Genomic DNA, 12,880 nt, shown 5'->3' on the forward strand with positions numbered 1-12,880 from the left:
TGAGGAATCTAAGTGTGATTATTAGGACTGCATCTCTGGGGCCAGAAGAAAATCCAGTAAAATCATCACCCCCTCTCCATTATCTTTTTGCCAACATTGCAAATTTCAACCATTTCCTTGAAGAGAAATAGTGGAAAAGGAGACATCCTTAACACGCAAGGTGGGAAAGGCCTTACCTTAGCCACAAAAAGGACTTGACTCTATTACTCACACTTAATCCAGTAGGAAGGCTGAATTTGTGTACTACCCGATTCCTTCCTTTGATTCTGGTGTCCTGAAAACATCACCATTTTGCCCTCAGAGTGACTGCGTTGCCCCGAAAGGAGAGGTTGACAACCCTGCAGGACACATTTTTTGGAGGTTTCTCTAAACAGTCATGTGGCTTACAGAGCCAGACGCTCTCAAAGACTGGACAGGAGAATCAAAACATTATTATGCTTCTTTAAATATAAACTGCGAACCTTTGGGAAGGATGTGCATGTGTAGAAAGCTCTGATGAAGCTGTCGACCCATCTGGTCTATTTCTTAGAGTACTCTGACCCTAGGCACCTCTGTCTATTTTTAAGTCTACACACACAATCCATAGCTTAGCATCAGTATAAATTAAGCATGGTCAAGAAATGAAGCCATGGAAAATTAAAGGCAGCAATGTCATCAACAAAATTCAATGAGCATTTTCCCTTTTTTCTTTTTTAACAAGAAAAGCACATTGTAGAAATCAAGATTCTGTACAATTTTCTAATATTATATGTACATAAAATTATATTATAACTCAATTGAAAAGTCTTATTTGTAGAGTATGGCTGGCAACACCAAAGAATGACCCCTAACATTAAGCTTTTGAAGCAGAGCAGGCAGCAAGAGGACCCAGATGCACACACCTTTGAGCCTGGATGCAAAACCCGGCTCCTAAGGATGTGTCTAGCATTCTCCAGTTCTCTGGTGTGTTCGTGTTTCACAGTCTAGTAGGGAATTCTGCAGCAAGCAATGTGAAAAAGGAGACACGTTGAAATGAAATGGAAATGCTGTTTAAAATCTGCATATGATAATAGGCTGTGATAATGGGTTTGTGAATCCAACTCGCATTCAAAGTTAGTGGCTCAGCCACCTTCCCCTCTTTTATTATGCATGCCTCCGGTGATTTAAAACTGACTGAACTCCAGCAGGTGGAAAAGACAGCTTTGAACAGATCAGACGGGTTGTGAGTCAGGTTCTGGATTCTTTTCCTGCAGTTGGCTCCTGAAGTGGAAGACTGGCTTTGCAAGTGGGGAAGGATGGGGAGCAGGCACACACACCAGTTGGTTCATCTGCCCCATTCTCCGGCTGCCTTTCTTGCAATCTCTTTCCTCCCAGGTCCTGCCATCCCCAAGCCAGGTGGAGCTCCAGCCCCACTCCCCAGAGGGCAAGGGGTGGGCTCCTGGCCCTTCACTTGTAGATCCTCTCCCTCAAGGAACCTAACCAGAGGCTGCAGTCTGTGCCCCAGCTTTCGAAAAACCTGGAGTTGGGAGTTTCCAGATTCCAATTCAGCCACAGTCCCCTTTGGCATTTACTAAACATCGCAAATTCAGGTTCCCTCTCCAAGACTCAAGTTCATAAAAGGGAGAGGATCCAGGACCCTGTTTTTAAGAAGCCCCCAGGCAGTTCTTGCACGGGAGATCCACAGATCTTCTTTGAGCAAAAACAGAAACCAGCTTCAATCGTTCAGTATCGATCTCTGAATGCCTGTAGGAAGAATCTTCAGTTCAAGTTTAGAAATGGAAGATTTTAACGAAACATTTCGTAGAACAGATTCTCTGCCTGTGTATCACTAATGTAGTCTTCCCAAAATGTGGAATTAAATGGCCAAAAACTCTTAGGGAGATGAGGGCGAGCGGGGAGGAGGGAGTTAGTTGAAAATATGTGTGCTCTTTGAGGAAAGGGGCTGTTTCAAAGCCTGTTCCCATGTTCACACCCAGGCTTGGTGATGTGAACAAGGCAACTTGCGACTTCATTTTCTCACACAGAATCCTACTGAGGTTAACTCGAATTACTTATGAATTCAGAAGTCAGGATTTGGGCTTTGGGGAGTTCTTTCCCAGCATATAAATAACCCGGGATATGTCAGTAGCTCGATATCCATTTCCCTCGAAACAAATTTTCACCTGCTGAAAAGCTGAGGTGTCAGCACTCCCACTCACAAATCCTAGAGGATTAGCTGAAGCTGCAGTTATTCTTCACTGAGCCTATTTGGAAGTTAAATTATGAGAACCTAAAATAGTGCCCAGTGTAGGCAGGCTTCTCCCACCGGCTTAAAACACCCTCCAAGCTCACACCGAGTCACCGCTTTCAATCACATGATGATGAAAAGGAATTAACTGCAGATGGATGGTATTTTATATGGACTGCCATCCAAAATACGTGAAAAGAAAAGTCTCAGAGAGATGAAGAATCTCCTCTTGGCTCAAAGATCTTATTTCAAATCTGGAAAGGTTGTGATAGGGCATCCTAAGTTCTGCAGAAGGGAGATCTCTTCAATCCCAGCCCGATCACTGCTGCAGAAATGTACTGATTCCCTTGTCAGGTGGGCGTTTCAACACTTCTTACCTGTGAACACTAGCTGCTCTTCTAGGATGCTCAAATTTCCTCTTCCCCAACCTCCATCTTCACTGCCAACAGCTTTTCTGACTCCAGTGTGCCCTCAGAAACATCCCCTAATTATGTCTAGCCCTGGCTGTTCTCATCTTCCCCGCTGGAATTCAGATGGGTAATGGCAAGGGTCAAGGGCAGGGTAAGAACAGTCAGGGTTGAGGTCAGCAGACGCGGGTGAGCCGAGTCCACGGCGGGGACCGGCGGTGGGGAGGGCCAGTTAGTAATTTAAGAAGTCGATCCCAACCTTGACACTCTTGGAAGTGGCTATATCAATGGCCGTGGCCTTGATCTCGGTGTCCCCGAACTGCATGAGGGTCTGGATCTCCCTGCGGGCGGGCACGTTGGTACTGCTGGCCCCGGTGAGATCCAGGCGCAGCGTGCCGCACTTCTTCACCCCGGGGTCGGTGATGAAGCTCACGTCGTCCAGCTCGGAGCTGTAGATGTTGATGACGATGACCAGCTGGGAGGGCTTGGCCGGGGTGTAGCTGCGCTTGACCAGCTCGCCCAGGGCCACGGACTGGTCGGCGGAGATGAACTTGTCGAAGACGTCGGTGCACCAGCGGGTGCCGTCCTTCACCAGCAGCTTCTCGGGCGGGTGCTTGCCCTCCACGTAGCGGTTCAGCACGCCCACCCCGTAGGTGAGTGGGGACCGGCGCACCTTGATGACCGCGGGGTCCAGGCCAAAGAGGACGGCGCCCTTGAGGATGGTGAGGCCCACGTCCTGGGGGATGATGACGCGGCACTTGTCGCCAAAGGCAGCCTGTACCGCCTGCTGCAGGAGGGGCGCCTCGGCGAAGCCGCCCACCAGGAAGAGGAACTTGACCGTGGACACCTCCGGCTTCTGAAACAGGTCCCCTGAAAGGGAAGAGGAGGGGACAAGCGACCTGTCACCAGAAGCCACGGGGGACTGGGTGGCCTGAGGAGGTGGGGAATGGACCAACTGGAGGACACTCTTGGTCTGAACTGGAACAGATTACTTTTGTAGAGCTAGTCCTTTAAGGAAAGGAGGTTTGATGGGCCCCCTGGTGGTCCAGTGGTTAAAAATCCACCTCACAACGCAGCAGACACCAGTTCGATCCCTGGTCCAGGAAGATTCCAGCTGCCGCAGGGCAACTAAGCCTGTGTGTCACAACTAGTAAGCACACTCTGGAGCTTGTGCTTGGCAACAGGAGAAGCCCACAGGCGCACCGCAGCTGGAGGGCAGCCCCCACTCGCTGCGACCAGAGAAGGGCCTCAGGCAGCAACAAGACCCAGCACAGCCAAAAGTAAATGTATGTATAGATTATTTTTAAAGAAAGGAGGTCTGTACATCAGTATGCTCAGGAATGAAAACTCAAGCTACTGCTAAGTAGAAACCCATTTTCACAGCTAGACGGTGATCAGTTTAAGCAGTTCTTTGTTAGGTGTAAATGAATACCCCTCGCCCTCTCCAAACCTGCAGTTCTCTTAAATGAGTCAAGGCAGGCTGTTAGAAATATTATTCTTTGGTTTTCATCAAATTCCCATCCCATCCCTGGGGGTTCTGATTGGCTAGGTATGGAGTGGGAAGTGGAGGCCCTGGATACTGGAAGAGGCCCTGGATACTGAAAGAGACCTTGGTGAGTCTACTGTGTCCCCAGGTGAGGGCCCTGGTGTGTGTTTGGTGGGAGAGGTGGGGATAGACCTTTGGTTTATATAACCGTTCCTCCATCCCAGCAGAGGTTATGGTTTCCAATTTATTCTGATAAAGCAAGGACCATCCCTTCACTAAGGCCAGTCACTCGATGGTAATATTGCTTTAGATGTCCCAGCTCTCTGACTTTTGAAGCCAGACAGAAAGCCCAGATGAGTAGGGGCTTTCAGCCACCCTCGTACATGCCCAGGCCCTGCCCACTCCTGCCGGGACCCTGACCCGTGGCGCCAAACCCTGGACCCCCTGCCATCCCGATTTCACATATACTGGCGGGTGATGCTGGAAATGCCAGTCCCCATTCTTGGCTCTGCCCCACCAAGTGGCCAAGCCCTGGCTGATCACTTACGGAGATGCTCAATGATGCTGTCGATAGTCGGCTTGAAAAGGGCATTCATGGCATCTGGACTCATCCTCAGCATCCCCTGCGAGGACCACTTGACAAAATCCACACTGTGGGGCGAGCAGAGAGAGAGTGAGAGTGTAGAAAGGATACCCAAGTCACGGGCCCTGGCAGAACAGCTGTCACGTCTGAGTGGGCAAGGGGGTCTGAAAGTCCAAAGATCCCTTAGTAATACCCTAAACCACCAGGATCTAGACCCTTAGGAGCTTAAAAGCTAAGGCACAACCTCTTCCGTTTCTCTTTACTTTGGGCTCTGGCCCACCCTCTCCTGATACAGTGAAAGCCAAAGTCTAATGCAAAAGACAGGGTGATGATTCATTCAACAAATATTTACTGAGCACCTACTCAGTGCTCAGAAACCCACAACAGAACCCACAACAGGTTCTATTGTGGACTCTGGGGACAAAGCAGGAGCCAAACTTCCCTGCTTTCATAAAGCTTATCTTTTTAGTGCATAATCATAGCTAACACATAAATAGCACCTTCTAGGTCCCAGGCATTGTGCTAAGCGTATATGAATTCATATCATCCTCACAGCAACCCTTTGAGGTAAGTGGAATTATCATGCCCATGTTCCAGATGAAAAAACTAAGGACCAGAAAAGTTGAGTCACTTGCCCAAGGTCACACAGCAAGCGTGTAGGATTGGAACTCAGAGTCCACACCCCCTTCCTCCCTCCCATCAACATGTTCTACCCTCTGGACTGTCCTGAGCCAAACGTGAGCCGACTCACTTGCTCTTCCTCAAGGCGTGCTCCACGCTGTGTCCCCGGAACTTCTTGTAGTAGTCAATGAAGGAGAAGGGCAGGGTGATGTTCAGTGGGTTAGTTCGGTCTGGGGCAGCCGCTCTTTTTCGAGACTCAAATGCAATCATTAAGTCAACCCAGGCCGCAGGACGCTTGATTTTAAATTGCTCAATAAAATCCTCTCCGAATATTTTACACAGAAGCTTTTCAAATTCGTAGTCTACTCCTAAAGATCCATAGGGTCCACCTGGGTCAAGAACAAAATGGGAGACCACTCTGTCAAAAACAGAAACAGAATCCGAAGTCTGAGTAGCAGCCTACCCTGGGTTCTGCCAAAGACAGCAACCCAAACGTGGGCCCACTTAGCCAGCAGACCACGGCTGTGTGTTTTTACTTACTCTTTAAAACCCTTAGGTTCTTCTTATTCCACATGGGAAAACTTTCCTATAAAAATCACTCATCAAAAATCGGTTTTAAATTATTTACATTTTAAATAAAACCAATGCCTTTAGCTAATTGGGAGCATCGTGGTATTCCTGCCCAAGAAATCTAAGGACAGAGTCAGTGAAGCCAGCAGACCTCACCGAGTCCCTGTGACCTACTAATTACTCATCCTTTCCATCCTAAGAGGACAAGACGTTCTTTGGTTTGGTGGTCTCATCCTGGGACCTCCCAGGAAAGCTTAGCCACAGCACCAAATCACAGGTGATGATCATGGCCAGGATCTGCAACAGGCTCACTTTAGGCCCAGACCCAAGTTATGGCGGTTTGTGTTTAAAGGCCATTTAATGGCATTTTGCTTTCTGGTCTCACACATCCATACTGCTCATAATCCCACGTGCTGATGGCATTGAAAGAATGAGATGCTGAGAGAAATCAGAAATGAGTAAAACAGCTCAGGTATGAGAACATTAGCCACTTCCCTCATTTTCTCAGGCTTACCTGTTGCTTTGTACAGTTCTTTGAGATGCCCCTCTGGTAACCGTATCTGATGGACTGTCAGGTCAACGGTGCCACCGCCACTGTCCACCACCACATACTTGTCACCTGGTATAAAACAGCCATCCTTTATACAGACCACTTGTCCACTGTGTCCTGGAACAATCTGGCAGGTGATGACGGTGTACCTAGCTAAGCTCCATCAACACCCAGTAGTACAATGGTTTTGCTAATCAGGAGCACAGTGAGTTATTCATGACTAAAGAGAATGAGATAATGTCTGCCCAGAAGTGCTGGTTAGCATGGACTGTGAACACAGATGAACGAATCTTTAAAGCACTCATGTCACACGACACTGCATACCTGGCACATACAAGCCGACAAGGTAACAGCACCATCGAATGACCTGCTGTTTATAACATAAGGCTTATCCTGGAACTGGTGAGTTCCAGCTCCTACTTTTCTTCTGAAGAGCCTATATGGTTTTAGAACATGAAAAATTACAGCTCCAAAAAGAGCTCTCCCTGGGCAAGCAGGTCTGTGAAACCGACTGATTTGGAACATTTCCCAAAAGTGTAAAAGGAACAAATAGGAATGCATTTTTGCCAACACACACACACACACACACACACACACACACGCACACACACAAAATCCAGCAGGGGCAAAGGACATTCAAGGACACTACCTTCCTCCAGCTCGGACCAGATTTCTCCTATGACATTCTCCACCAGAAAGGTCCGACTCTGCCGATTACGTCGTATGTGTTCCTTAGCTAGTGGCCAACACAAAGAAAATAACGGGTGAGAAAGCATGAAAGAGCCGCAGTCCCTGAAGTCAGTGGAGGTGAAAGAGCATGGGAGGTTTGGGAACAGAACATTCGGTGATCTCGATCGGAATGATTACATAAGTACAACAGGGGGAATGACAAAGCCAGCTCTTCCACAGCAAGGAGCTTATTTCCACCAGCCTCCATCTATTCATCTGCCTGGAGCTAGCCAGCGCTCTGCTGAAAAGCTCACCGTGGTGAGATTCCCTTCCTCCAGGAACAGTTTCAGGGGAATGGAAATAAAATAGGTCAGTTTCCTGGCTCTGCTGCCCTAGGGAGGAAGCTGTCTGCCAAATGGCCTGCAGTGCGCTTGGTTAAATAATTTCACATCAAGGAACTTGGTCTGATACATGGAATGCGGGGTATGTTTTCCTAACTGGATCTGGGAAAAACCGGCCAGGAGCCCTTTCCAGACTCCGTTGAAGTCGATATGCTCTTCCGCCACAAGGTGGCGCGGCTGAACCTAGCAAAGCCGACGCCGCCTTTTTCCTGCACAACGCGGGACAACCTAGGGGTGGCTGGGGTACTCAGTGGCTGTGATGCCATGCATGGGTATTTCATCTCCCGCTGGCTCCCGACAGCCCCGTGAGACGGACAGGGCCCAGATCATCGTCCTGTGTTCAGACGAGGAAACCATGTCAGGGAGGTCAAGGGACTTGCCGTTCCCACGACTCTGTCTTGCAGCCTGAAATGAACCCTCAGACGGCAGACCCCCTGCCTTTGAGACTTAACAATTTAGAGTGAAGGCTGAAAACGCTGAATAGGAATGTTAAGAGGAGGGAAAGATGCTGTGAGAGGGAGCCTGGGAAGCACCAGAGCATACGCACGATGGGAATTGGGGCAAATCACTTAACCTCTCTCAGCTTCAGTTTCCTCATCCATAACATGGGATGATACTACTTGGCCCAAGTTCCACGCAGGCTGAGCAGGGACTGGCCCTCTGATTTGTCGTCAGCACCCACTGTGACACCAGGCACACAGTAGGTGATGAGGAAGGCAAAGCACCAAGTATGAGACAGTGAACCCAACAAATGGCCCCTACCATGAACAGTTTAGAGCAATCCTGGTTTTACAGACAAAGGCTCTAATCCACCGCTCTGCCCCCCACCAAATCTTTAGTCTCTCAGCCCTACATCTGCTGCTTGTTATCCAATAAAGGACCCTTGACCCCCCAGCTTCCTTCAGCAAGGAGCACAGTGCATCTCCTCTGGGGATTAGAATGGCAAACATCAACATTGGGCCAGCCTTAAGCTCCTCAGGCCACCCCTGATTAAAGAGCTCCGGCAGGCCTGTGGGGTCCCCGGACTCAGGGCTTCTCTCCTATGCCCAGCTCCAGATGAACTTACACTGAACACTTTGCCGTGGGGACTGACTTTCCAAAACAGTCTAGGTGGCCAAGAAAATGGCATGTGTAAAAAACGGCCAAGTGAAGCTAGTAAAATATGTTCTGAGCGCTCAGAAAATCCTGTTTTTCAGGCAAATATGCCAAAGATTGTGAAAAATGTAGCCTTTACTAATGTCGTTAAGTCTTTTTGGAGTCAAATAACGCCAACAGTGGCCCCTGCAGCGCTGGGGACAGAGTGCCAGCTCTGGTCTCCTCAGTGGTGGCCACTGGATGTCCATCGGGGAGTGGCATCAGAGCGCAGAGAATGGCCCGGGATGGGGGACTCAGGCTACTGATGCCATCCTGGGTACCCCCTGATTAAGCACTCTGCCAGGCCTTCCCACACAGCACTCTGTCCTTCTGGGAGGGAGGTTCTCACCAAAAAGCAAGGTTAAGATGGAACCCCTGCCTCACTGACCCTCTGAGTGATGGTGGCCAACAACATGAGGATTTCAAAAACCAAAGACACCCCTCTGAGCACAGAAAACAGCAAATCCCACAAGGCACAGGACACAGACATGGAGCAGTGTGGGCATGATAGGATACATTAAAGGAAAGAAAAACAAAATCTCTTGAGCTCTTGGGAAGGGCAGGCATTCTAACAGTTCCCTTCTATGCGAATGTTGTGCTTAAGAAGTGTCAAGGAGAACTGTGCTCAATCAGCTAATTCTGGCATGAGTGGCTATCTATGAACAATAAGTAAAGATCAGTATATGAAATAGAGAGCCCAGGCAGACATTCCTCTTTCTTCCAATTAAAACAACGATCCTGAATATTTAAAACGTGAACACTAGCTAGCCTTGTGAGAAAAAGGCAAATCGAGCCCTGAGACTTGGAGGGAAGCCTGTTTCCGTTTGCTCTGGGTGAATCAGATCCAGGTGGCGAACACATGGTCCTGGCAGGCTGAGGGGGCAGCAGCCTGGTGACAAGTGAACTTCTTGCCACTGTCTCATGGCTCAGGTTCACAGGCTCCTCCATCCTAGGTTAAAAATGCAGAGCAGTGGCCGCTGGGGCAGAGTCACCTTGTAAAGAGGAAGAGAGCTCTGTCTGGACAGGAATGTGTGCCCTCCAAGGGTGAGCCTGGGGCCCAGTCCCCCAGGCAGTGCAGAAACAGCCTTCAAGCTGAGGAACAAGGAAAGCTCCAGGACAACTGGTGACAGTCTCACTCACATCATCCCTCTCCTCCTCCAGGACCTGGGCCTTCCAGGGCAGGATGGAGGTGGGCTGGCGTTAAGGGGGGGGGGGGGGGTGCCCTTGAAGTCCTCACTTAGGCAGAGAGCTCAGAGCTCGGGTGCACAGTGCCACCCCCCACAGCTCCTTAGCATCCATGTTCACCCGCGTGGCTCTGCCTGACTCAGGGTATCTTCAGACTCCATGGCTCTGGACAGATCTAAAGAGCCCTACATTCCAGGGAAAACAGTTCTGAGGAGCAAGCTTGTGAGCAACTTGCATATAGGTCAATATCAGGTTTTTCCATAAACTGTCACGGAAGTTTTGGCCAACCCAATATTGGAGAGAAAAAAGGCCCTTAAAATGCCCAACCTGGGTTTCCCTGGGCAGTGTTCCTTCCCACAGTTAAATGAGCATCAACCCCTCAGGGAAAGTCTGCCCTTTTCACCTCTAGCCTCAACTCTCCCCAGGTTTATAGTTAAGATTCACAATGAGCGCATCACGTACAAAGCGGCCCCAATGAATGAGTCAGCAATAAACCAACAGTCTTAATGGAGGCATTAATAACAGGCCAGTGGAATTAGATTAAGAATCAGTTAATAGACAGGAAAGACTTAAAAGCGGAGTAAAATGCATGGCCAAGAGCCACTCTTGGACTGCTTCACATGCTTGGGAGAGAAGGGTCCTCCCCTTAGGCACTAGGGTGGGTGATGAACAAGGGTAACCACTGATGAGTTTACAGTGTCCTTGGAGGGGCCAGGTTGTGGGAGGGGGGGAGCTGAGCACAGAGGTACTTAACTCCAGCCTCTTCCAGAAGCATCTTGAGGTCTCCAGACCACACTGAGTGCCTTCACAAACTCCGAGGCAGAGACACATGCAGGGGGCCAGAGTGGGGCGGAGGGGCGGGTGGCGGGGAGGGGAGAGAGAGAGCAGGTACCCTGTGCAAACCCAGCTCCTACTGTGTCACTGGAGCTGTACCCGTTGACCGCGACCTTGCTGCTTAGATCAGTCATCTGGTGCAGCCGCAGCTTCCGGCAGTAGATGGAGGCTGCCTCGGGCTCCAGGGCAATGATGAGCTGCTCCGAGTTCTCCGGGGAGGCCAGGCCTGCCTGGAAGACAGAAGGCAAGGCTGGGACCCCTCCGAGGACACCCCCACCCTGGGAGTGAGCACCCCCAAGGAAGGGGTGCTTGTTGGGGAAACTCCCTCTACAGGCCCCTGCAGAACCTAAAATCGGGGGTGACTGGGTGCTGAGCCCTAAGCCAGGTACCCAAACATCACAGGGTGGGCAAAGGAGAGAAAGAAAGAGAAAGTGAAGTCGCTTAGTCGTGTCCAACTCTTTGCGACCCCATGGACTGCAGCCTGCCAGGCTCCCCTGTCCATGGGATTTTCCAGGCAAGAGTACTGGAGTGGGGTGCCAATGTACAAGTATTCTTGGTGAGTGCCAGGCTCTGTGACCCTCAAGGCTGCCTGCATGTTTGGCCCGCTTGGCCCACAGCTGAGAATCCCAAAGGGGCAAAGGACCCAAAACTTAGAAAACCAACCCAGGATGGAAGGCCGATGACGGTCTGTTTCCGGTTCCAGAACCAAATGGTAGGACCGAGGCCTAGCAAACCCCAATGGTCGGTGGCCTAGGAAACAGAAAGGCCATCGCCGGGCCTCAGCTGTGCAAGAATCTGAATCTGCTATGTGGGCATCTGACCTGTTATCTCCAGAGCACCGAGGGGGCTCCAGGAGAAAGCCCCTCACCCCCGCCCTGGAATCCACAGAGTCCCCAGGTCCTAGATGCAGGGGAAAGCCCACTGGCAGTTATCCTATGCAAAGCCCCTCTCCTGTTCACAGCAGACGTGAGTCTGCCCTGTGACGCCTGGCTTGCTCCAGCCACAACCCCTCCAGGCCTCTCGAAGGGCAGCCAGGGGGCTTCAGGAACACCCCTCTGAGGGTGCGCAGAGACACAGACTGGCTTGGCCTTGACCTGGAGCATGAGGTGTGGCTTGCTTGTTGAAGCTGCCCATGCGCATGGATGTCCTTGGTTGCCAACACAATGGGAAACTAAAACTAGCTCATTCCGGTACTGCTGTGTTTACTGTCTTTGCTGCCATTTCCGAGGGAAGCCGGGATGCTCCCCAGGTGCAACATCCACTTTGGAGAAGGCCCCCAGTTCTCCCCAGGCCCCAGGAGAAGGCAGCCAGGGGCCTCCCCAGGCTCATCTTGTCAGCCAGGGACAAAGGTCTGCCTAACATCACACTTGTAAATGCCCATGGGGAAAAGCCAGCCTAGGGTCATGAGCAGAAGGGGCTCTGGAGGGTCAATTATTGGGCAAGGAAGGGAGGGGAGTTGAGGTTAGAAACTGCAGACACCTTTCGTCCAATTCCTTCACTTTATGCAGAAAGAAACCAAAGTTTAGAGAGGTAGGGTGACCAACTGTCCTGGGTTTCCTGGGACACTGATCTTTCAGTGCCCAAACTGGGACAGTCTTAGGCTCCAGGGTAGCCAACAGAAGTGAGAGCCAGCCCAGGCCCCACAGACTAGCTCTTGAACTGGTTCTGAGCTCTCCTGCTCTTAGTAACTCCAGTTACTGAAGTGGGGCCCAGTCCTCCATGCTTTGACAGAACTCCTGGGTGCCCCTAACACTCCCCTCCTGAACTGGTTTGAAGGTGCAATCTCCACTCATTTAGTCTGGGCCAGGACTGCCTTATACCTGCTGCCATCTGTTCTCCCAAATAACCGTATTATCCCAAATGAACCAATCAACTAGGTCTCAGATACCATCAGCCGGCAGGTGACAAAGTCTCTACTTTGCCAAAACTAAATGTCTGCCAAGGGCAGAAACCTTCTGGAAGACTGTCCTTTACAAAACCAGATGGAACCATACATGCCTTCACTCTCCACCAGGAACCCGCCTCCTTCCTGCCTCAGCTGAGCCCAACCACACAAGCAGGATCTGTTGCCCATCGGCCGGGCCCCCAGGTTGAAGAGGCCAGGTCTGCCCTGAGCTTACCCGGGTCAGTGGGTGATTGGCGCAGGTGTGTGCCAAGATTCCGGTCCCAGGGATTAAACTGCCCCCTCCCCCAGCCTCACTTTCTCGCAGGATCTCATCAGACAGCCTCAGTAA

General features: G+C 50.6%; 1 protein-coding gene across 1 annotated transcript in view; it reads right to left on the minus strand.

Moving 5' to 3' along the window:
* Positions 1-2,844: 2,844 nt before the first annotated feature.
* Positions 2,845-12,880, minus strand: part of HSPA12A (heat shock protein family A (Hsp70) member 12A) — a 158,928-nt gene continuing 148,892 nt past the window's right edge. The window contains exons 7-12 of the mRNA XM_052661028.1: positions 10,705-10,876; positions 7,073-7,159; positions 6,388-6,492; positions 5,434-5,692; positions 4,647-4,750; positions 2,845-3,483 (exon numbers count right to left, since the gene is read on the minus strand). Of these exons, the coding sequence (XP_052516988.1) occupies positions 2,846-3,483; positions 4,647-4,750; positions 5,434-5,692; positions 6,388-6,492; positions 7,073-7,159; positions 10,705-10,876 (1,365 nt within the window). The 3' untranslated portion in view covers position 2,845. The remainder of the gene's footprint in view (positions 3,484-4,646; positions 4,751-5,433; positions 5,693-6,387; positions 6,493-7,072; positions 7,160-10,704; positions 10,877-12,880) is intronic.

Source organism: Budorcas taxicolor, chromosome 23 (genome assembly GCF_023091745.1).
Source record: "Budorcas taxicolor isolate Tak-1 chromosome 23, Takin1.1, whole genome shotgun sequence".
Lineage (NCBI taxonomy): Eukaryota > Metazoa > Chordata > Mammalia > Artiodactyla > Bovidae > Budorcas > Budorcas taxicolor.